Source organism: Manis pentadactyla, chromosome 4 (assembly GCF_030020395.1).
Source record: "Manis pentadactyla isolate mManPen7 chromosome 4, mManPen7.hap1, whole genome shotgun sequence".
NCBI classification, from domain to species: Eukaryota; Metazoa; Chordata; class Mammalia; order Pholidota; family Manidae; genus Manis; species Manis pentadactyla.
The window spans coordinates 174458504-174483407 of record NC_080022.1 but is presented as its reverse complement, the minus strand read 5'-3'; the positions used below and the strand labels follow the sequence as shown (position 1 = coordinate 174483407).

General features: G+C 52.9%; 1 protein-coding gene across 1 annotated transcript; it reads right to left on the bottom strand.

Annotated features, from left to right (window-relative positions):
- Positions 1 to 968: 968 nt before the first annotated feature.
- Positions 969 to 23503, bottom strand: WNT9B (Wnt family member 9B). The gene is made up of 4 exons (XM_036899933.2): positions 23389 to 23503; positions 7278 to 7534; positions 5620 to 5885; positions 969 to 5057 (listed from the first exon to the last, which is right to left on the bottom strand). Exons 1-4 carry the CDS (start codon positions 23466 to 23468, stop codon positions 4584 to 4586), a joined length of 1077 nt encoding a protein of 358 aa, XP_036755828.1. The 5' UTR covers positions 23469 to 23503; the 3' UTR covers positions 969 to 4583.
- Positions 23504 to 24904: the final 1401 nt, after the last annotated feature.

Sequence of the window (24904 nt, the reverse complement as noted above, 5' to 3'; positions counted from 1 at the left end):
CAGTAGGAAAACATAGTGTTTGGAGGCAAAGCCCTGGGTTGGCTTCCTAGTCCTGTGGACTTCAGTGTGCCACTTACCTATTTGGTGCCTCATTTGCCCTATCTGTAAAAAGGGAAGAAGGGTGCCTGCTTTGTGAGGCTCAAGTGACAAAAAAGGCGAGAAATCCCTTGGTACGCAGAGCCTGCTGCTGCATGTGGACACATCCGTCACTTTCCAGCATCAGCTGGTCTTGGGGCAAGAACACCGAGCGGCAGGAACGTGATAGCACTGGTGTGCAGGTGGAAATGTTGGTACTCTCACACCTGGGCTGTGGACCTCCCTCCGCCTCCCTCCCTGGGGCCCCGTGTGGCTCTCAGCAGGACTGGGATGCTGGGGCAGGGCAACTGCCAAGCTCCCTGCTGCCTTTGCGCAGTAAGGGGCCTCCTCCCCCATGAGACCTGCAGAGCTGTGGTGACTGAGGACAGGCACTTCCCAAAGCATGCTGGGAAGGCAGTGTGGCCAGAGGAGGGACTCCAGGACTGACCTGTAAGTGACCCATACCATTGCACGTTGGACCGCAAGTCCCTAAAGGCTCCTGCTTGGTCTTACCTTACCCCCAACCCCAAACCAAGTTGCTGGCCATTGGATGAGGGCACTAGAAATATTTATTAACACTGGGAGGGGACCTCCAGTCTGGTCTGGCTATACTGGTATGTAATTTTGAATGGGTTACTTCCTTCTTCTAGGCCTTATTTTACCCAGAATCCAGAAAAGGGGGTGATCTATCTGAGGGGAAGCAGCTGTACCGAGAGGGAAAAAACCCATACTTTGGAGGCCAGCAGATCTGTTTAAATCCTGACATCACTGCTTCCTACTGGCATTCAGGAGCCTTCACTGGTTGTGTCCAATGTACAGGGTTAATGCAATAAATCAAGACAAAATAGGTACAAATAGCTGACATGTAGTTTATTGGTTTGCTGTTTGCTGTATCTCTCCCTGACTAGAGAGTCAGCCCATGGGGCAGGAACTGGTGTTGCCCACTGCTGCCCCCCAGCACCCAGAGAGGCGCCTGGAGCTCAGTAGGTGCTCCCTAAATAATTGTTGATTGAATGGTTGGACACAACAGGTGCTTGATATACGCTAGTTCCCATTATAATTTTTAAATGGCTGAGACAAAAATAATTTGAAGTTCATGGTTGTTGACAAAGGAAACTGGACAGCAAGAAATAATCTTTAGGGCTGACATGAGTCTGTCTGTCAGTCTGTCTGCCAGGCAATGGACGAACCAAGGAAGCTTGGTTTATGTGGACCTGGGGACAGACACGATGTGCCCCTAAGAGCCGGGCAGGAATGTCCGTAAGTGAGGTGGGCTGAGGTGGAGGGTACTCAGCAAACTGGGGAGCCCCCATGCGTCCGGAGAGGATTAACTGCCTGACTGTGGGCTGTAGGCCCAGTTTGCCAACACAGCTGATTTTATAAGACAGGCCAGAAATCCAATGGAAAGCAACACATCTTTAAAAGAAAAACACAAATGAGAGCAAACAGAACCCATCTGTGGGCAGTGTGGGCAGCAGGAGCGAGGGCCGGATGGTGGAGCCCCTGGCGTGGCCTCCAGGGGGCCACATCTCTCCAGGGCTCCATGGCAGTCCCAGCCCCTAACACACAGGACCCCACTTGGAGGAATGCTGACTTGCATCCAGACCCAAAAGGCCAGGCTCACACACAGCCCCGGAAGCAGCCACTTCCCTGGTTTCTTGGGCTCAGGGTGTGCCCAGGGTGTAGCCTGGGGCTCCCAGGTCAGGGGAAGTCAGGTAGCCTACGTAGAAACTCACTTAATATCATTGAATGAACCTTTTTAGTGTGACTTTGAGCAGAGCCCTCCTTCTCTGGGCCGCATCTATATACCAGGCGGGTGGGCATAGTAATGTGGCCCCACCAACCTCACAAGGACGGTGGGGAAATCGAGTGGGATTAAAGGACAAAAGTGTTTCTGAAGATTGAAAGTGCTTTGCAAATGCAAGGTGTGGTCACCTCTGTTGTCATTATTATTGTGAGCAGGACAGTTTGGCCAGGGCAGAAGAGGGGCCTGGGACCCAGGAGAGCAGAGAATTTACAAAGACTTCACAAGGCAGATCTGGATTAAGCGCCCCAGGGCTTCTGCACAGAGGCGACGCCTTCTCACCAGCCTCAAGACAGCCCCGGCTGTGGGACACAGGAGCCTACGAGACACCCTCCCTGGCCACTTGGTGTCCAGCTCAGTGGGGGCCCAGACAGACGGCTTCTGGCAAGACACCCAAAACCCACAGGTGCTGTGCGTGAAATATAGAAACTATATAAATAAGATAAATTATTTTCTCATATATCTTAGCTATATAAATTATACTCTTTTGCCCTAAAAACTATATATGTGAGGTAGACAAAAAAAAAAAAAATACCCTGTGAGTCTTTCCCTTTAAGTTGTAGAATAGAAGGGTTTGTGGTCACTGGTCCTCAGGGGCCCTAGCAGGGCTGAGGTGGACCTTTGTGGGCAATAGGGGTGGGAGCAAGGAAGAGGAGAGAGGGAGAGGACTGGACAGGGAGGACCCCGCAGGCCAAGGGGCCCTCAGAGCCGGCCCTTTATCCTCCTTCAGCCCCAGCACTGGTGGCCATGAAGCTGAGGCAAAGATGGCATGTTGGCAGATGAGGTCCCTTCTTCTTGCCAGTGAGGCCTCCACCACCTCATGCCTGGGGCTGAGCCAGGTGTACGGAGCAAGATGGATCAGGCTGGCAGAGAGGAAGTCTCCATGTGGTGGGAGAGTGGAAGAAACTAGAAAACCAGCCCTCTTTCCTTTCTGCTCTTCTTGCCAAGATGTGGGCCAACCGCTTGGGTCAGCAAAGCCAGTCTGGGGGGGGGCCCTCAGGTCCGTTTGGTTTCTCATCGGTCTCTGCAGCCAAAAATCCTTCCAGCACCTCCCAGGCTTCCCTGATCCGCCTAAGGCCGGGCAATGCCTCCTACCCCTTGGAGGTCTCAGGGAGCCCCAGGGGCTTCTTCCTGGGGCATGCACGATGGCTTCTGAGCATTCAGCTAACTCAGAAGCTTCCTGTTTCAGCAGAGGGTCAGCACCTCTGGGCTCAGGGAGAAAGGAAGCTGACGGAGGGTGCGGCAGGACAGGCAAAGTGGCCAAGGGCTTCCCGAAGGAGGGCACCTCCCCCTGGCTGACATTGGGCCCTGCGCCGGGGAAGCATGCAGCCTCCAGCAGAGTGACCCCTGCCACTGACCCCTTGGTCCTGAACCAGAGAGGTGTGTGCCACTAGACAGGAACCCTCAGCCTGGCAGGCCTAAGGGGTGCATATGTGTGTGTCCATTCCAGTTTCTCTTTCCTCCTCCCACACAGGGCTTAGGAGGTGACCCTGGAAATGTCCACAGGATCAGAGCAAAGTCACTTCTATTCCTCAGTTAAGAACCAAAGACAGGGGCCATTAGTAAATGAAGGGGTCCCCAAGGAGCTAGGCTTAGCAAAGGCTTTCCTGCACCAATACCTCCCACCAGGGCACAAAACCTAATTAGGTGAGTAGCTGTAAGAGTAGAAACGTAACCAGCATCAGAACTCAGAAACCATCTCTCCTGTATCACGAATGTCAGCCGCGTCAGGGCCTCACCGCACAGGTGGACTGCAGCCACGGGCAGTTGACCAAAGCAGGCTGAGAAACTGAGCTCCTGTCACCCTCTCCCGGGACGGACTAAAGGTTCCGTGTCCCAGGGTAAATGAGGGAAGTAGGTGTGGGGTCACCGTCTCCCTGAGCAACCTCGGTGCACCATCTGAGCCCCACCCGGGGGACCAGCTCTCCCTGCTGGCCTTGCATCCCTGCTGCTCTTACTGAGCAGAGGGGGTGGGGGTGGGTAACTCAGCTCTCAAGACAAGCATGAGGCCTCATTGCAGGCCTATTTTATAAAGCAAATCAAGGACACAGGGCTCCTGGGCACGTATCTGAGTTGGGTCCCCTCAAGCCCAGAAAGCCTTCCTTTCTCCGAAGAAACAGCTCCTATCACTTGGCCTTTGGCCGCTTCTTTAGCACAGCAAAACCACAGGGGTAGTGAAGACATACGGCCCCCCGGGCTCACTGCAGTCTGAGCAGGGCCTGAGGGCCAGACGGACCCATTCCAGCCAGATGCCAGCCTTTGCTTCCAGCCAGCCCTGCCTCCCGGGTCTTCCCGGCCCAGCGGCTCGCCTCCTGGCATCCGGCTGTCCCCAGGCCTCTCAGCCCAGGAACTGAGACGGCAGGATAAACCCTCTCTCCTCCTCCAAAGCTTCAGTCCTGCCCTCCTCTTGGTCTCCCTGTCCTCCTTCACATCCTTTCCCACTGCCCTCCTGCTCCAAGTCCTCAACAAGGCTGGGGACCCTCAGGCTTGGGGGTGGGGCCTGAACTTCTCTTTGCTGAGTATTGAGGGAGGAGAAGGCTGCTCAGGCCCAGTGGAGGGAGGAGTGTCTACACTGGCACATACTGGTGAGCTCGTGCACACTGTGTGTGCCTGCCAGGCGCTGGCTGGACCGCTGGGTGGCTTCCAGGTGGCCGGGCACCGTGGGAGCTCCTGGCCATCCCCAGAGGGCGCGCAGGCAGTGAGCCTAGTGCTTACAGGTGTACACGAGCTCTTCCTGCACACACTGCTGGCACTCCACATAGCAGCACCACTGCACCTGGCAGTGGCAGGAGAAGGCCACCAGGCGGCTCTGGGTGTCATAGCCCCGCCCGCAGCAGAGGCTGCTGCAGCTGGCCTCCCGGGAGCACACCCTGCCCCCTGTGCCCGGCGAGTACTTGCTGGGCCGGCAGAAACTGGGCGAGTCCTCCATGTAGACGAGGTCCCCAGGCCGCGGGGCAAGGCCCTTGGAGGGGCTGCCAAGCCTGGAGGGTGCCCACAGCTCCAGGCGGCCCAAGGCCTCATTGGTGGCACTGGACACCTTGACGGCTGAGTCATAGCGCAGCTTCAGCACCTGGCCTGTCTCGCGGAACGGGGAGAGCTGCTTCCAGCAGGTGCGCACAGAGCAGGAGCCTGACACACCGTGGCACTTACACGTGGTCCTGAGGCCACTCTTCACGGCCTGAGAGGAGAGGCAGAATGGAAGTGTGGTCAGAGGCCCAGAGCCTACAGCCCCAGCCTGCCTCCAGAACTCCAACCCTGGTAGGGGAGTGGCGGGAGGATGGGAGAGAGATGGGGACGGTTCACATGACCAGGGCAAACAGGGCTCCAGCTAGCCCACGTGGCTCCTTCGTGCACACTAGCCCAAGTCCCTCCTCCACTGGGCAGAAGCAGCCCTGTGCCAATGTGCACACCTTGGTGACAGCAGTGTGGGCTGGATCCTTCCCTTGGCAATGGAGTTCTTGTGCAGTAGACAGCTTGTACAACTGAACACAGCAGCCCTGGTTCACACCAACACAGGGATGAGAACACAGGACACAGAACTCGATTTCCTAAAGAACTAGAACCCTAGCATCCCCCAGCCTTCTCGTCCTGATAGACCTAGATAGTTTTGTCCTCCAGCCCTCCCACTACTGTGTGTCCTATGCCAGGTCCCTTTCCCACTCTGGTCCTCCTCCATCTCCCCATCTGTAAAATGTTCCCTGGCTGGGGAAGGGCTTTGGGCTGCCCAGGAAGATGCTCACCTTGATGCCCACATGAGTGTTGTGAGCATCTGCTCGTGCCCTCAGATCTTTGCTCCCTCTCTTGGGCCCCAGGAAGTTGCTCAGGAACTTGGTGCTGTACTTGAGGTTGTCACCACACACACCCCACTGCCAGGCCTGCCGGCTCTCTAGGCCCGGAGAGTCATCACAGGTGCAGCGCTCCATGCGCCCAGCGCTGCAGGCCCGGGCCAGAGTGTGGGTGAGCGCCGCCGAGGACACTGCATACAGGAAGGCCGTCTCCTTGAAACCTGGGCCAGGCAGGGGGGTCCGGAAGGGAGGAGGAGAGTGGGCTCAGATGCCGCCTGGTGCTCTCTGAGGGCAGAATGGGGCACTGGGGGAACTGAGGTGAGCCAGAAGAGGGGCATGTGGACACAGCTCGGGGTAACTTCCCGTCACCTGCCCCTTAAACTCTGGCTGCAAGTTGTTGCTTAAATGAAATGTTCAAATTCACTATGAAGTCTTTGCCAGGAGTTCCAGGGTGGCAGGACAGGGGTTACTGCCTCTACTGAACAGATGAGGACACTGAGATGCCCAGAGAAAGGACACAGACCCCTGGCAAGGGACAGAGCTGGAGCTAAACCACTGATCTTGACTCCAAATCAATGTGTGAGCAAATTGGACCAATACGTTTCTGGGGCCCCTGATGCCTGAAATATGCCCTGTGGCATCCTGTGCCTCATGATACCTCTCAGATGTTATTCCCTGTGACCTACTGTGGAGTAGACCCAATGGTAGAGTGACTTTAGGTCTCCTGCCTGAGTAGTCCCAGAATAACCACCCCACCCACATCTAGAACTTTTGCTACTGTGCACTGTTGGGGCATAGCCCAAACCTGTTCTCCCCCTGCCTGCTATCCCGTGTACTTTGGGGGCTGGTGACCCTGGTGGGCACGATGGTATCAGCCCCACCCCACACCCTCCCTAGCCACAGAGAGCAGCTGGCCTAGAAGGGGGCTGGCTGCTCCTATTACCACCAGTGCCTTTTTGTAAAAGCCCTTGCTGCTTGGTGATTGAGTTGCAGGATGACCTGTTTCCCCCTCAGGCTGCAGGCCTGTAGGCTTCCCTAGGGCAGATGGGGTCTTATTTGGCTCTGTATCACCAGCACCGTGCCCAGCCCCGTCCCCTGCAAGCCTAACCACATGCTTAGTGAAAGAATGGCCTTGGAGGCCTGGAGGGATGCAGGGAGGAAGAGAAGAAGGCGGCGGGAATGGGAGGAGGGAATGATGGAGCAATGGATGTGGTGAACAAAGAAACAGATGCTGAGTGAACAATGAATTCGGCCTGTCTGGTGCTGTTTGGAAGACTGCCTTCCATCCTTGTATGTTCTTGCACCTTGTTTTGCGCATGCACGTGTGTGTGTGTGTGTGGAGGAGGCTGCTAGAGGGGACTGGCGGACCACCCATCTCATCTGTGGGCTCCTCCGGGATGGGATGTGCTGCCTATTCTCCTGAGTCACCTTGCTCTTTCTCTCCCTAAAAAGTGAGGGGAAGGCTGGGCCTCATTAACTCCCAGACTCTTCTCACTCAGGACTGTGCTGGGTTTGCAAGGGCAGTGTGGCCTGCACAGGGGCCAGGGGAGCAGAAAGGGCGGCTTTCTCCTTGTGTCTCATACCTTCTCTCCTCCCCCTGCCCCCCTCCCTACCTCTCTTGAGCAGTCCTGTCCTCCCCTCCAGGCTGCAGTTCCAGCGTTCCTGCCGGAACTGGAACTGACACTCCAACAGGCTGAGGTGCGCGGCATCCTGCAGGGTCTCGGCCAGGCCAGGCTCCCGCCGGCACAGCTGCTTCTGCCGGCGCGACAGCTTGAGCAGATCACACTGCTTCAGGTGGGCCCCGCCCCGGGCTGGGGCCCCAGCAGCGCCCGGTCCTGGAAAGGGCGTCAGGACCTCCCTCCCGGTCAGGCTAGAAAGATCGAGAGGAGGGAGACAAGTGAGCGACCCTTGGGGGTCTTTACTGCCCTGCTGGAGGCAGGTTTGCCCCCTGGGGGTTATGTCCCCATTTTACAGAGTAGGGAACCAAGGAGCTCATAACAAGGGTTGGTGCGGGATGTCAAACACGAGTTTTCCAGATGCCAAGGTCTCTGCTCTTCTTACCACCCCCGACCTCCATTTCTCAAACTTGCCCAATCATAAAAATCATCTGGGGTTATTACTAAAAATCCAGATTCCACGGATCCACATTTGGTATTTCTGATTCTATTGGTCTGGAGTGGAGCCTGGGAATCTGTATATTTACCACATTCCCTGGACAGCTTCTATGATCAGGGGAGTTTGGGAAATGCTGCATGTAGTGTTGGCTGCTCCCTGGAGACGGAGTCATGTGCCTCAGGGGGTGCAGCAGAGGCAGCTGATGTCGGGCAGGCACGTGGCCAGTCCCCTGACAGCCCTCCCTCCCTTACACTACGTTGCCACCCAAGTAATCTCAGGCCACCTTGACCTGTTTCCATAATTCCCAAATACGTCTTCATCTGGCCACTCGATACCTGTTACAAAGAGATGCTTGGGGAATACCTGGAAGGATGGAAGGAGGGAAGGAAGGAAAGAAGAGGATGGGTGGATGGGCAGATGGACTGGCAGATGGGCGAACAAAGGGAAAGGAGCTGATTTTCCATCAGGCCCTCAGCCCCAGACTCCTTGTTCTGAAGTCCACGGATTCTGGAGTCAGGCTCCCAAATCTGAAGCTGACAGCCACTTCCCAGCCGCATCCCCGTGAAGCCTTGGTTCTCGGCTCTGGAAAGAGTGATAACCTCGACCTGCTAGGGCAGCTGGGAGGATTATGTGAAAAGTACCAACCGTGGTGCCTGGGGCATGCTGGGTCACCTTCCTGCTAGCTGGAGTTTCTCCAAATCCTTTCCCCTTGCAAGATGTGTTACTCTCTATCCTGGACAGTCTTCCCTTTGTCCAGACCAGGAAACAAAGGTTTTATGAAGAGGCAGTGAGTGGTCCAAGTCATAAAGCCCATCAGCAGCAAGACGGGGACTAGAATTAGAGCTCACCCGCCCTCTCCCCAGAAGCTCTCTGTGAGGTGCCTCTCCTAGTTCAAAATATTTGCTGTCCCATATGCTGGTGGCTCTCACTGTGGGTGGCATATACATCATTCCAGGATCCATGCTAGGGGAAGCAGCCCCTTTCTGGACCATGGCCAAGGTGAAAGAGCAAAGGTGGAACCAAGCAATGCTCTTTAAGCTCCTGCTTGGATGTGGCACTTAGCACTGCTGCTCATCAAGCCCTGGCCAGGCCCCGAGTGGTCAGAGAGTCCCATGTCCCACGGAACCAAAGACATGGCTCTCCGGTTCAAAGTCACCTGACCCAGTCAGGACATCTGGCTGGATGCCACACCCTCCCGTTCTGCCTCAGGGAGAGCATGGGTCCTGGCCAGGCCCCAGGTGCCCCCAGAAAGTGCCCACAGATTCCCAATCCATCAGATGCAGCCAACCCAGTGTGGAGCATATCTCCGAAACCTCTGAGCGGAGACAGATGCTATCAGGCTCCTCCTGGCCCAGCCTGGCCCTGGGCTCCCCTCCGAGACAGGGTGAGGGCAGGGACCTGTTAATCATTAATCTGGGGGCAAATGGGTAAATTTCCAGTCCACCAAGTCTATACCCAAACCCCTCCCTGCAGCCTGGCAGGAAACCCTTAGAGCTTGAGCCTTGGCAGGTCCAGAGCAGAACCTGATGTCTACTCCAGCTGAGGAGGCCCCACCCCGACTGGCTTCCAGGTCGGACAGCAGCTCAGAGGCTGCGGGGAGCAGAGGGGGCACTAGCCATCTAGTCCCCAGATGTCCTCCTCCCCACACCAGGGGCTGGTGTGAGGGACAACTTCTGCTCACACAGTTCGTGTGTTTCAGAAATGTGGAACTCCCTTGCAACAGCTGATTGACAGAGGAGAGAACAAGCAGGGAACAACAGGAAGCACTCCCGTCTGCAGTCCAGTGGAAGGCTTGGACTTGCCTCGTCTAACTAAGGCTCCCTGAGCATGACCTTCTGACCGATGTAGAGTACCCGCACGCCCTTGGCTGCACTTGGGTGCCAGGCTCAGCAAACACCCTTTCCCCTATCCACAGGCACCTAGGTTTTTAAAAATTTCTTGTAACAGACTGTGTGATTGATGGCCCCAGGAGTCCAGTATAAAGTCGGTTAATTTTATTAGCAGTAATGACACTTAGTAGCGATTAATGGTCAGGAAAGGCAGCCAACCGCACAGAGGCCTCAGGCCACACTGGGCCCTGGTCTGCCCAGGGCTGCAGTCAGAGAAGGCTCCCTCGCGGCCTCCACAGGGCTGAGGATGATAGCTCGAGACCTTCCAGGACCCAGCTTCCCTTTCATTTGTTTTCTATGTCACAGTTTGGGATCAGATTCCCTTTGAAGAAATAGTGCCATGACATCAAATTTAGAAAACACCTCCGCTTACTTCCTTAAACAGATGCTAATGAGCTCTGCTCCACAAGCCATCTCATGGATTCTCCTGGGGAAGATTTCCTGGACCTCAGAAGAATTCTAGGTGTTCCAGGTGTTGCAGGTTCCAGTCCATTCCAGGGTCAGTGGGCATGAGCCCTCCCCTTCAAGAAACTACACTCTGTCACCCAGGCCTGAGAACCCCACCCACCAGTCCCTCTGCAGAATCTCAATTGCCCACATGTTAGTTGAGCCCCATGGAGTAAGATGAATAACCAGAGATCAAGTGTATGTCATCAGTCTTAGGAATTCAGGCAAATTTGGGGGTTTTAATAAAGACACTGCCCCATGGTCAGGTCAGATACTATTAGCCAAGCAAGTCCACCAGTGTTCTGAACTGGGAAGCCGAGGATGGATAATTTGAGAACTTGCTAATTGTTCTTCTGAGCTGGGGGACAAGTATTCCTTCAGGCTTCTGCCTGACTAAAGGGCTCCTGGGCCACTTGGGGCCACCCCACGCCCATTGGGTAAGTGCCTGCTTTGGCCCGGCTGGTCTCTCCCATTCCGGCTTCCAGTGGGGCCCCCCCGGGATGACTTCCAGCCTCTCTTTTCCCATTGAGAAAGCAAAAACGCCATGGGACCGGTTACATTTTGCCCCCTTCCATGCCCCCATCCATGCCCCTCTGCTCTCATGCACATACCCTTGGCCCATGGCCCTTAGCTTAGTAATAAGACTGGAGACTTCACCTCCACACAAGAAGATGCTTCTGGAGCATCTCCAGCCACTCCCCAGGGGGCCTTGGCTCTTGTAGTGGGAAGAGTCAACTTGGGGCTTCATCTCACAGAGCCCCCAGCCCCCCGATCTCCTCTGCTCACTCCTGGCCCTTTCTGCCTGCCCCCTTTCACACTCTCCAATGCTCACGACATCCACAGTTTTGTCTAAAGCTGCCCTATCTAGGATGACCTTGAAGGAAGCAAAAGAAGGTTCTCCTAGGCCTTGGGGAAAGCCTCCGGGGAGACTGCTTTGGTCTACCATCATCAGGACCCCAGGAACCGCCAACCCCTGAGAAGAAATAGGGCTCACCCTGGAACAGCCACCCGCCTCCTGCTGCAGAGAGGGGGCCCAAGGCCGCTGGGCCCTCAGGGCTGTGCAGGTCTGATGATTTCTGCCCTTGCTCACTGGTGACCTTAGGACATCTACGCACCCGCTAAGCTCATTTCCTCTATCATTCAGAATGACAGGTGGGAGAGCATGGCCAGAGCCAGACAGCCTGGGTTCAAATCCCACCTCCACCCCTTACTAGTTGTGCTACCTTGGCCAGGGCACCTCACCTCTTTGTGCCTCGTCTGTAGACTGCAGATAATCACAGTGCCTCCCTCACAAAGCTGTCCTGAGGGCTGAATGAGTTAACATTTGTAAAGCTCTTACCATAGCGCCTGGCCCATAGTAAGCTCCAGATAAGGGTCCTTCTTGAGCACCTGCTATATGCAGGGTGCTGTGCTGGCTGCTGGGTCACACTCTTGCCCTCAAGGACTCAGTCTAGAGGGAGTTTGGATTCAGGGCCCCAAGGATCAGGGGAATGAGAAGAAAATTTTGAACCAGACCGTTTCCCTGAGGAGCAATCAGCAGGTCTCAGGGACCCGGATCTGGACTCCAAGCCCCATCTGGTGAGAACTTAGCCAGTCCCATTCCACCCACCATGGGCAGCCTGGGGGTGCAGAGGAAGCAGGAGGAAATTCCCAGAGAGCCCCCCTGGCTAGCTGGGGAAGACCAGGCAGGTGTAGAGCATTTCCCATCACCTGGGGGCGCCCTGGGCTCTGTTCTTCCATCCCCACCGCCACCCCTGTTTCTGCCTGAGAGGGTCTGATGGTTCCAGAGGAGGCCGCTCCCAGGATGTAGGTGGGTGAGTGGTGCAGGACACGACCGGCATTTCCCAGGGCACCAGGTCATGCCAGTGTGTCTGGATCCTTAGCTGGAGGGGCCAGGAGCTGTGCCTGGCACCAGAGCCCATGCCAGCTGCAGGCAGGGGCCTGGGAACCAGGAAAGCCTTGCGCTGCCTGGAGCATTGGCCTTGGCCCTGCCAAACCCCATTAGATGCTCCTGATAACAGGCTTCCGTGCGGGGCCATTTGCATGGTAAGTTTTCCCTTTGTGCTTTCATCTCAAACGTCTTAGTCCACCTCTCCCGGGTCCTTACTAAATCCCCCTGCACACACACACACATACTCCTCAGCCCTACCCTGCTCTCCACCACGCCCCTCCTCCCAGCAGAGGAGAGTTAGTAAGGATAGTGTGTGGCCCAAGAGGAGAGGACACGTGGCTCTGGGTGGTTCCACCCCAGGCTTCTGTCCCCTCCCCCTGTCACGCTGAGGGGCTCCAGTTTAGGCTGCTGAAGAACACATCCTTTCCTCCATCTTTTGAACAATGAATTCAAAGATTCACTGTCACCTTGCACTCCCTCCCAGAAGATGTCCTTAACGGGCACCTGACAAATTCGGCACTTACCATTTCCTACCTTCACTCCAACAAACTCCGCCCCCTCCTTTCATTCACTCACTCAATTTAAATATAAATATATAGGGCTTTATTGAGCATGAGCTTCCAGATCCTGGTCCAGGTCCACCCACAGAAGACCAAAATAAACAAAGATCAGTCACTGCTTCCTTCTCTGGGCCCCCCTTGAGCCCCCTGGCTCCAGCCTTCCTTTCCTCCCAGCTCTTAACCTCAGGACCGCATGAACCTCCTCAAGGACTGAACCCCTGGTCACCTCCCAGTCAGAGCCCACCCCAGAGCCTGGTCTACCACTCCACCCCAGCTCAGAGACAAAGCGCCTGGCCCAGCTGTGGGCTTTGTCTCTCCAAGAACAGCTCCACGTCCTGTTTCGCAGGCACAGCCTGGGCTGCCCGCTGAGGATGGCACTGGCGAGACATGTGCTCACAAGTACGTGGGCAGCAAGCAGCCGGCACAGCAAGCATGCTTTGCATCTCAACAATCTTGGGTATTTAATGCAACATCTGGGGAGGAAATGCTTCCCCCTTCCTCCCTCCTTGTCTCTCCCTCTCCATTCAGACTCAGGCTCTGGCTGAGAGGAAAACGTTGTCCCTGGCATGCCTGGATCAGGTGGCATGGTGGCCATGGAGGGTCCCAAAAGTCACCCCTGTGCAGAGGAATCCGTAGCCTGTACAAGTCTGGAATCATAAACATCTCCCCCAGTTACCTGGCTGGGTCCAAATGCATACCATTTGAATCATTATATTTTAGGGCTGGAGAAGCCCTTCAAGACCACCCAGTCCAGAGGTTTTGCCTTGATGGCTCCTGGGAGGTATCCCAGAGGCTTCTGGGGGTAGGAAGGAGGGCAAGAGGTTTGCTGAGTATGCAGGTCTCTGCGTCGACCTGTCTGGTGCCCTGGGATGTTGTATAATATTTATGTGACCCACAGTTAGTGGCAGGGCTAGGACTATGTCCCGGGTCTCTTGATTGCTTCTCTTAAGGCTGGTGGTTTCTGGTTTCAGTTTCAATGTAACACTTCAGGGAAACAAAGTCAGCCACCACCATTACAGCAAATGACTACGGTGATAGGAACACAAGGCAAGTAGGTCTGAAGGGAAGGAAGCCTGGTCAGGACTCCTCCAGGCCCCTGGGCAGCTGAAGGGAGAAAAGCACCCTTTGTTTAAAAGACTACTTTTCCTTGGTCTAAAACTCAGTTTCTTTTCAGCCAAAACTCAGAAATAAGGCTCAGAGAAGTGACCTGCCTATTCATACCAAGGTGTGAGTGTCTGATAGACCAGTGCCTGAGGACATACTTCACTAGATAGAAGGAAGAACAAAGGAGAAGGTCTGGGATCAAGAAGAGACTGAAAGAAAGGGGAAGCCTGAAGTGAGGAGAAGGAAGAGGGGAAGGGTAGAGAAAAGGGGGTTCGGAAGCTTTATGACAAGCTTCCCCAGTTTCTTGGGTTCACAGGCCCAGCACTGGCCCCGGGGAGACTAGTTTAGGAGGCACAGGGTGGGCACTGCAGGGAAAGGCAAGTAGTCACTGAGGCTGCATCTTGTTGTGGCGAGAACACCCCACCCGGCTCTGCCCAACCATGGGACCCTGGCTCCCGGGCTAGGTAACTTCAGCCGTGTTATTTAACTATGGTCAGCTGACCACCTAACCAGCACTGCAGGCTCTTGAGTGGTCACCCTCTTCCCCACAGGCAGGCAGGCTCCAGCTGGGCTGTGGGCCCTAGAAGAGCCAGGTCTCTGGGGAATGCCTTGTCTGTGATCGCTGCTGGTCCCAGGGGTGGCCCACACCTCTCCCCTGCACTCCAGGCATAGCAGGAACCTCCAAACCTGGTCAAGGAGCCACTCTCTGAGTATGCCACAGGAGGGCCAGAGTGGCCAGGACAGCCCCTGGGGTTGTGGTAAGGAATTCCTCAGAACTAGAGCAGAGTCCTCCAGAGCAGGACCAGAACACCTGCCCACCTCGGATGGTCCTGGGCCTTCCTCTCAGGCCAGGCCAGTCTCCTCCCTGACCTCCTGCCACGGCTAACTCGTCCAACCTGCGTGTCCTTCTTGCAGAAACCCCTATCTGGGTGCCCTCCCTGGCTCAAAAGCCCTCATGTGTCACTTGGACTTTCATAGCCATGGCCTTTTTCAATGCTTAACTCCAAACTGCAGGGAATGGGAAAGGTGATGCTGGTGACCCATCCAGCTCTAGCATGCTCTGATGCTTCTCTGCCTCCTCCAGGAAGCCCTTGTTACTTGCCAGCCCCATCTTAGTCTAACCATCCTTTTTGTCTTCTCCCACTTTTGTGGATGTAATGCCCTTAGTTCTATGAAGTTGGTGCTTTTTTCTTCCTCCTCAGGGCTGCACAGTCTTTCCACGTAGCCCCTTGGCAGAGGTCCTGGTTTCTCATCCCCTGAAGTCCCTAACCCCAGCCCAGGTCCCCTACCCTGAGCAGATGCTCCTAGACACCTGCTGGCTGCATAAATCCCTCAGCAGTCCAGCCTCAGGCAGAGAGGATAGCTCCAGGCAGGCCCTCAGCCTCTCCCACCCCCGCACCACTGGCCTCCCTCCTGTCTCACTTGCAGGCTGCAGGGGGCACCCAACAACTTTCCCCAGCTGGGCCCTGCGGGCTCTGGGAGGGCCTGGTCCTCAGGCTATGATCACTGGCATGTGCTCTCCCTGCTGCTAAATCTCAGGGCCACCTGGCCATGGTCAGTCAGATCCCGACTCCTCCAGCTGGCCGGCTCAGCCCCTCAGGGGGCCAGGAGAGCCTGGCTGGTTCCCTCTGAACCTCAGTTCCTGGGGACGAGCTGTGCCCAGGCAGCCCGAGCCTCCCTTTGATAGCCATTGAGGACCAGCCAAGAATTTGGCCCAAGCCTTCCTTTAAAACTCAGCCTGCACAACCTCTAGTGGTGACACATGCTGAAAATGTACTATAGGTTCACAAACTTTTATCCATATTTCCCAACTCTAGAAAGTTTGGACAGCTACAAATATTTGGTACAATTGCAGTGAACTCATATGGCAGCAAGTCTTGACCCAAATCAAAGCGAGGATATTTGTGGTCTTTATCCCAAGGTGTAGACATCGTCCTGCAGAAATAATGAAGTGTCTGATTATGGGTTTCCACCCGAGATCATGCTAAGCATGTTCTGTTACACGTGGCATATGTGTTATATTATCTGCCATAGATTCGTAAATTCTTGAATTCAGAAACCATCTGGCCTCAAAGGGATTTAACTGCCAGATCTTCCCCACTCTTGCCCTGAAACCAGGAATCTGGTTTTTCCAGGAACGGACCGAACCTGGGGTTTTAAGTGTCTCCTGGCTCTCTGAGACTCTCTGCCCTCCGTCATCAGTCTTCGTCTCTCCAGTGGGGGGTCTGGGCTTGAGGCAGCTCCCGACCCCCCAGCTCATCTCAGCTAGGATTCCCACGGAAGGCCACGTGCAGTGTATGGCTGACTTCTGGAGTCCGAGGGGGGCAAGTCTCTGCTCTCTGCTGTTTCCAGGTCCTATTGTGACAGAGGCCAGGTCAAGGCAAGGCAGCATGTACTCAAAAGAGCCATGTGTAAGCAGAAGATGAAAAGCAAACAGAATGGGGCAGAGAGGGAGATGCTGGGGGAGAGGAAGGGTCAGCAAAAGGGAGAGGGGCTATCACCCGGATATTCACCGGGGATCAGGAGACAATGCTAGGGACTGGGCGGGGGGAGTCAGCCAACATCAGGGCCCCAAGACCTCTGCCTAAAGGGAGCTATGCATGAATTGGAGACATGAACACATGAAAACGTGGGTAACAAACCAAGAGTTTAAGATACACAGTGCAGGATATGACGCCTACATACACCAAGTGGAGGGCATGGAGACAGAGTGGAAGGCTTGGAGGATCAGAGCTGCTCAGGAGGGCAGACCTCTGCTGGGGCTCAACAGGCGGCAGGGGGCTGGGATGAAGAGGCTGGCTCTGGATTCTGGCAGACTAGAATTCAAATCTCGGTGCCGCCAAACACTAGCTGTGTGACTTTGGGCAAGGCATTTGGCCTCTCTAAGCTTTTCCTCCACTTACCTGTAAGTGAGGATAATTATAGGAACACCTACCTCTTGGGGTGTTACAATGATTAAATGAGACTATATACATAAAATGCTGAGCACAGAAAGGATTCAAATTCTACAATGACAGGGATAAAGATGAAGAGAGGAAGGAACAGATGTCACCAAAGATGCTCTTTAACGGGATGCTCTAAGACAGACCACTAGATTTCTTGGACTCCCTATTTATGGATAGCATTTCAGCACTTCTATATGCATTTATTTAACCATCACAATAACCTTACCAGGTGAAGATTAATCTGTTTATAGATGGGAAAGCTGAGGTCAGAATAGCTGACTCGCCTCGGGTGATAGTTAATAAGTGGTTGGGTGGAGGTTGAGCCCTATCTGTGTGATTCCAAGTCCAGTGCTCCTTGCACTATAGCAGGGCCTTGGGCTGCCCCCCATCCTGCTCAGCCTGATGCTAGGGTTGGGGCTACCCTCCCAGCATCTGGTCCACCTTCCCCTGAGCCCAACTTCTACATGAGCCCATAATCCTAAAGGCACCAGGACCTCCCCTCCTAGCAGATTGCAGCCCAGGAGTACCCCCTCAACTGCTTCACCCCCTCCTCAGCCTCAGAAACTCCACCACCCTCCACCAAGGAAGCTGGTTTGACCCTGAGCCCAACTCTAGAGCCCAGCTCTGTAGGTGGGGGATGAGGGGGTGGTTACTCAGCCAGGGACAAGCCGGCCTGAATTCCTTCCCCAAACACAATGATTCTTATCAGTGATGTTTGGTTTTCAATCCACCACCCCAAAGCAGTAAAATTTCTTTTACCCTTTCTTCCCTCCAACCCTGTTTTTCTCCCAAGACCCAATCAATTACTAAAAATGTTTTAAAATAAAAACAAATACCACCCAAATAAATGAAACACTTAGGAATGTTTTTTTTTAATATTTGCAAAGCTTACAGACTGAAAATTATAAAACACTGCTGAAAGAAACTAAAACACCAAAATAGAGAAATGTGGCCTATTTGTAAATCAGTAGACTCAATGTTGTGAGAAAGTCAATCCAGCAGGCTTTCCAACAGACACTGCCAAGTTGATCCTAAAATTCATGTGGAAATATAAAAGACTTAGAATAACCAAAATGATTTTGGAAAAGAACAGTTAGAGAACCTATAGGACTTGGTTTCAAGACTTACTATATAGCTGCAGTAATCAGGACTGTGTGGTATTGGCATAAAGATAAAGCATATAGATTAATGGAATACAATAGAGTCCAGAAATAGGCCCTCACATATTGGATCAATTAATTTGCAACAAAAATGATAAAGGATAAAGGATCAACTTTTCAACAAATGGTGTTAGAACAAGTGGATATCCCCCACATGGAAAACAATAAACTTTGACCTTTAACCTCACACCATACTCACAAATTAATTCAAAAGGAGTCACAGGCCTATGTGCAAAAGCTAGAACTGTAAAGCTTCTGGCAGAAAATCTAGGAGGAAATCTTTTTAACCACTGGATAGGGAGAGATTTCATGGGTAGGACATAAAAAGCACAAAGTACATAAGATAAAGTTGATAAATTGTACTTCATAAAAATTTAAAACTTCTGTTCTTTGTAAGATTCCAGTAAGCAAATGAAAAGGCAAGCCACAGACAGTGCAAAATATTGCCAATACTTTCTGACAAAAGACTTGTATCCAAAATATATAAAGAATTCTTAACAATTCATAAGAAGACAAACAATCCAGTGAAAAAGATATTCAAATAATTACCACACACATCAAAAAATGTACACATCATTCATGAATGGGAAAATGCAAATTAAGATCAGATAAAAAAATGAGATTTTTTACAAATACATACTCACTAAAATGGTCAAAATTAATACTGGCAATAACTAACAAGACTGTGGAGTAATTGTAAACCTCATGCATTACTGTGTAATAGCCACTTTGGAATACTATTTGGCCATTTCTTAGAAAGTTAAACGTAACATAGGATCCAACTATCCAGTCCTAGATATTTATCCGAGAGAAATAAAAACATATGTCCACAAAAAGACATGTACATGAATGCTTATAGCAGCTTTATTTGGAAGAACCCCAAACTGGAAACAATCCAAATATCCATCAACTGATGAATGAATAAACAAATGATGGTATATCTATATAACGGAGTACTTCTCAGCAATTAAAAGGAATGTGCTGCTAATATATGCAACACCATGGATGAATCCTCAAAATGTTATCTTGAGCAAAAGAATTCAGACACAAAAGTCTATATACCATATGATTCCATTTATATGAACTTCTACAATGGGCAAAACTAATCTATAGTAACAGAAAGCAGAGAGGTGATAGCCTGGGGCTGGTGCAGGAGAGCTCACTGCAAAGGAGCATAAGGGATCCTTTGGGATGATGGAAGTGTTCCATATGGTAATTACGGTGATGGTTATACAGGGGTATGTATTTGTTGAAGCCCTCCCTCACTGTGCATTTAGAATGCATGTATTTTGTGCATGTAACATTGATTTGGAAAAAGGAATTAAGGTTGTGTTTTGCTTCTTCACAATGATGACACCTCAACATGAAAGAAGTTGGTTAGAAACCCACAACCACCAAGAGCAAGCCTAAAATTAGCACCTAGGATGTGCCATGCACCTTTTGGGCTCTTTCATTGTTTCATCAGCCTTTAAAATGGGTATTATCACCACCCAGCAAGGTTATTAAAACATTTACCCAGAGTCACACAGCTAGCAAGAGGCAAAGCCAGGGTTCAAACTCAGGTCTGATTCAAAAGTCTGTGCTTTCCTCCAGTTTGAAAAAGACAGATGCACCCCTATGTTTATCGCTGCACTGTTTACAATAGCCAAGATATGGAAGCAACCTAAATGTCCATCAGTAGATGAATGGATAAAGAAGATGTGGTACATATACACAATGGAATAAGAAAAAAACAGATCCTACCATTCGCAACAACATGGATGGAGCTAGCGGGTATTATGCTCAGTGAAATAAGCCAAGCAGAGAAGGACAAGTACCAAATGATTTCACTCATAGGTGGAGTATAAGAACAAAGGAAAACTGAAGGAACAAAACAGCGGCAGAATCACAGAACCCAAGAATGGACTAATAGTTACCAAAGGGAAAGGGACTGGGGAGGATGGGTGGGTAGGGAGGGATAAGGGTGGGGAAAAAGAAAGAGGGCATTATGATTAGCATGTATAGTGCGTGAGGGGCACGGGGAGAGCTTTGCAACACAGAGAAGAGAAGACAAGTAGTGATTTTACAGCATCTTACTACACAGATGGACAGTGACTGTGAAGGGGTATGTGGGGCGGACTTGGTGAAGGGGGGAACCTAGTAAACATAATGTTCTTTCTGTAACTGTAGATTAATGATACCAAAAAAAAAAAAAAAGTCTGTGCTTTCATAAACTTCCCTGTACCGTCCCTAGAGAGGAAAGAAATCCAGCCAGCATGGAGGTCCCACACTTAAAAATCACTACCAAAATCAACTATGATTTAAAAAGTTGCATCCACAGGACCTATTACTAGTTACAAAGCCACTGACCCACAGACTAGATTTGAATGGCAAGGCCTATCGTGTGCCTTGCTCATCACATATAGAGTGTGTATTCATTTATAAAACACCACAAGAGCTAATGTTTGCAAAATTCCCAAGCCATCCATGCCAACATATGAGCTCTCGAGTAATCTGAGACCTTCCAGGCCAGGATCAGCCTGTTAGGATTAGGGAATCTTAGACCTCTAGGTGCTAAAGACCTTGGAGGCAAGTGACTTGACCATGGACAACACAGAGAGAGATCCAGAGCCAGGACAAACCCAGGCCCCTGGCTTCTGGCCTACCTTCCATCCCACTGTCAGCATACCATCCTCTAGGAGCCCACCTGACACCCTAGCAGGGCCCAATGCATCCTGTCACACTGCTGAGGGCAGAGATGAATGTTGCAGTCTCACCCATCCCACTACAGCCAAGAGGGTCTAAGAGTCAACCAAGCAGGGTAGGGCTACCCTCCACCCACTCACCCTCTGCAGCTCCTCTGCAACAGCTGCTTTTTAGGTGGTCAACTGGCATTAGCTCTGGAGGCTGATCCTTGTAGGGCAAAGAGCCCAGACTGGAGGCAGGACCTGGTTTCTATCCTGCCTCTCCTACTAATTTGCTGTGTGACATTAGGTGAGTTGCTGAAACTTTCAGATCCTTGGTGTCCTTTAGGAGTTATTTCTACACATCCTATATACCTCAAAAATGACCCTGTGGATCAGATGAGAGAGGGGCTGTATGAGAAAGTGATTTGTAAACTGCAATACTAGTTATTGTGTTATTATCACCATAAACAGAATAAGGCTCTAGGCTCATACAAAAGCATGAGAAGCAGTTGCCAGCTTACTGGGGTTTGGGGATGATGGTTGCTTCATCTGAAAAATGGGAATAATAATACATGACCTGCTTGAAGCAAGGATTTGGACCAGAGATCCTCCTGGGGTCACTTCCAACTCTATGATTCTATGATTTCAAAGACCCCAAGCAGATTGGCCTTCCCCGCTCTCCTGACACTTGAATTTTCTTTTATCAAGATGACAAAACACTATAATTAGAAATGAGATTCAAATGCAAATGACCTGGAGAAAGGAGATGCACATTGCCTCTATTCTCACTACAGTGTGAGTGACTGATATCAGATTCCTTCCAGGGAGCAAATTCTGATGGGAAGCTGGAAAACCTGGCCTGACCGAGTCATAGCAGGGTTTCTTCAGTGAAAACTCTAGCTGAATCCCAAGAATCTCTTGGACCAAATATGTAACAGCAGGAGGCCCCAATTTTAGCTTATTCTTTGAGTATATTTGTCCTGTTCCCCAGACTGGGGTGGTAGTGGCTTGAACATACTTTGCCAGCTCTGCCCAGTTGGGTTCATGACACAGGAATGGTGGCCCTAGCACTCACAGCTCTAACTCAGGCCTAATCAACCATCTCCTTTCTCATTGCCAGGGCTGCCCCCTTGCTCACAACCCTCAAATTCTAACCCCGTGCACTGCTGCAAACTTCCTCTTCCAACCACACTAGCCAGGGTGGTCCAGGCCTCCTGGAGCACCTCTCCTCCCACCCCACCTGGCCCTTGCTCCATTCTCACCCCCAAAACACAAACAAACAAAAGAACTGTGGAAATGAGCTGTCCCAGAGAATTTAGGCACCATTTGTCCTCTTCCTCTCCATTCCAGCTGGGCAGGGATATCAAGGTAATGTGTCTGATTCCTTAATGATAATAATTACCAGCATTAGCTGAGCATTTACTATGTGCTAGACACTGTCCTAAGTGATTTACATGTAGCAACTCACATAATCCTCACATGAAAGACACATTGTCTTCACTTTATAGATGAGAAACCTAGGCACAGAAAGGTTAAGTGACTTGGCCAAGAGCACACAGCTAGCAAGCAGCAGTGTTGAGGACTGAACCGAGGGTCTGTGCCCTATTATATCCTGCCTGCTGAGGCAACACCAGTCCCTTCAAGCCTGAAATCATTGGGAAACAAATATGTTTTTGTACTGCTCATGATGTGCATTTGGGGCTCAGACATATCAAGTTCAGCCCCTTGTTGTACCAGAGGGATCACTGAGTCCCAGACACTGAGTGGTCTTCCCAGGTCACCAGCGACCTGAGCTCAGAGCTAGCATCTGGGCTGACCCTCATTCCATGTATTTCAGGAAAGGCCATTGCCCACAGCCAAAGCACGTTTTAACCAGGGGTCATGACCTGGAAATGAGCCCACAGCCCTTATTCCAGCCCGGGGGGACCCTCTCACACCCTTACACCCCCGCCCTGACAGGTGCTTAAGAGCAGTCTCTGGCAGGTCCCTGATGTGTTTACTTGCCTGTGCTGTAGTCAGACTAAACCTCACCCTGATTTGGGATGAAGATCACAGCAAGTGGCAAGATTTAAAGTAACAGACTAGATATTTGGAGTGAGCTTTGGGTGGAAGTCAGGAAAGTACCCCCGCACCCACGTCCCCACCTCCCACCCCAAGTCCAATTAATTGCCGTGTAACTTGCGCCCCAAATACTCCCCGCGCCCGTCCCACTCTCCCCAGGGGTCGCCTCAACTCTGAGCTTCCTTTTCCAATCATGTACACGATCTCCCCTCTCACTCTCTCTTCATTCTACCGAGAATTCACCCGACTCCAGGCCTGAGATTTGGTCGGGTTCCCCAAGAGGAAGGCTCCCTCCCACGTCTCCAGCTGACACCCCAGGGTCTGCAAGTTGCTCCATTCCCCTTGTAGGGCTCCCCTCCCCTGGCCCCGGAAACCGCTCACCCCACCCAGTTCTCCGGGTCTACGTTCCGCAGGGTGAAAATAGAGGGTGGAGAGAGAGCCCGAAGCAAGGACTGAGGCTGGACAGAGCCCAGACGGGGGCAGACAGGGCGCCGAGTGAGGGAGGATCAGGAGAGGGCATCCGAACGCGGGAGAGACTCCTGGACCAGCAGGGCCAGGGCGCGCCGGGGCCAGGGTCCGAGACCTGTGCAGAGTCCGGGAGCGTGGGCTGGGGTCCGAGACAGGGCGGGGGTCTCGGATAGGATGGGGTGAGAAAAGCGGTGGCGAAGCGGACCAGAGTCGGACGTTGGAAGGTGCGATGGGGGCCTGAGCCGGGGAACCCAGAGACCGAGCTTGGGGAGCGAACTCCTCCGGCGAGGTGGGGCTGCGCCCCGCCGGAGCTAAGGTTTGTGTTCTCGATCAGCCGGGGTCGGCGGAAGGGAAAAGTTTGCCCGGCTGGAGCGCGAGGAGGGGGAGGCCGGTGGGCCGGGGCGCGGCGGGCACTGACCCGAAGTAGGCAGCGGCGGCGGCAGCGGGCAGCGCCAGCAGGCAGAGCGCAGCCAGGGCCAGCGCGAGCTGGGGGTGCATGATGCCGGCGGCGCGGCGCCCAGGCGCATCTCCTCGCGCCGCTCAGCTCCTGCAGCGCCGCCACCAGCTGCCCGCGGGGCCTTAAACCCGGGAGGGGCGGGGCGGGTGGGGGAGGGCGCAGCGCAGGCCCCCCCCAGCCCCGGGTGGCGAGCCCCCCGCTCTATTGGCCCTGCCGGCCTCGCCCCGCCCCATAGAGGGTGGGGCCTCGCCTCGGGCCCGCCTCTGCCCCGCCCACATCACCCCCGCCCACCTGCCCCAGGTGAGCGCTCACCTGACACCCGCCAGGGTACTTGGCAGCGGAAAGTAAAACCCCTCACCCTCTAGTGCCTGCAGAGGCGGGAACCAGGGAGTTTCCGTAACTGCGGGTGGGGTGGGGGGACACGCAGGATTCTCTCCTCGGAAGCAAGGAGGTGGGAACGTAGAAGCGGGGAGATGCCTGGAGTCTGCGGGGAAGCCGAGTGGTGTCTGCTCCCGGCCTGCCGGACGCGGGTCTCTCTGCCCCAGATCCGGGACCCTGCGGGAAGGGCATGGGCGCTCTCCATGGGCGGGGAGGCTACGTCTAATGGCTGAGGGGACACTGCTGCCGGGCAAAGGGAGACCTGGGGAGGGTCCCTTAACCACAGCGGAGAGGGAAAATGGAGCCCCCTTTCTATACCGGAAACTGCGTCGAGGGCAGGGTGCGCAGAGCTGGTCTCAGTTGGCATTTGACAAAGTGCTCTTGATGTTTGGGGGACAAAAATCCAGATTCTCTGGTCAGTGAGAAAAAGTGGAGGTTGGGAGCAGTGAAGAACCTGCTTTCCAAAGTGTCTAGATGCCAGAATCTCTGTCAGACAGAATGGGAATCTCCACTGTTGGGCCACAAAGCTGTCTGGCTTATTCCATTTTAAAGATTAACCCCAATTTCTGCAGCAAAAGAGCAGTGATCAAGGCAGTGGGTGGCACCAGTCTAGGAAGGAGACATACAAAAAATGATCCAAGCAAGATTTTAAATGTTTCTGAGTCTTGAACACCGGGTCAAATCAAGCTGCACTGAGTGTCAAGATCAGCATGTAAAGTTTCCAAAAAATCAGCGATGCATGTAGAACATCAGGTGACAGCGACCTTAGCTTTGGGGTGGACACCAGCATGATGGACAGGCTGGGATACTGATGGGGAGATGGCAGCTGCAATGTTAGGCAGTATTGGCAGAGGAAGGCCACCACCATCATGAGCATCTCTGAGCTCAGTGTCCCTGTCAAATGGACAGAGTGATTCGATGGTGGGTGATCTTTAACAACTCTGCCAGCCCTGTCAAACCTCATGGTTCTGTTTACTGGGTGTACAACCCCTTGGGGTAGGCTGGGGTCTCAAAACATATAGACTGTGAACCCCAGATACAAAATGGATATGATGACAAATATCTCAGTGTTTTTGTGCAGATAAGAGTGACACCAAAT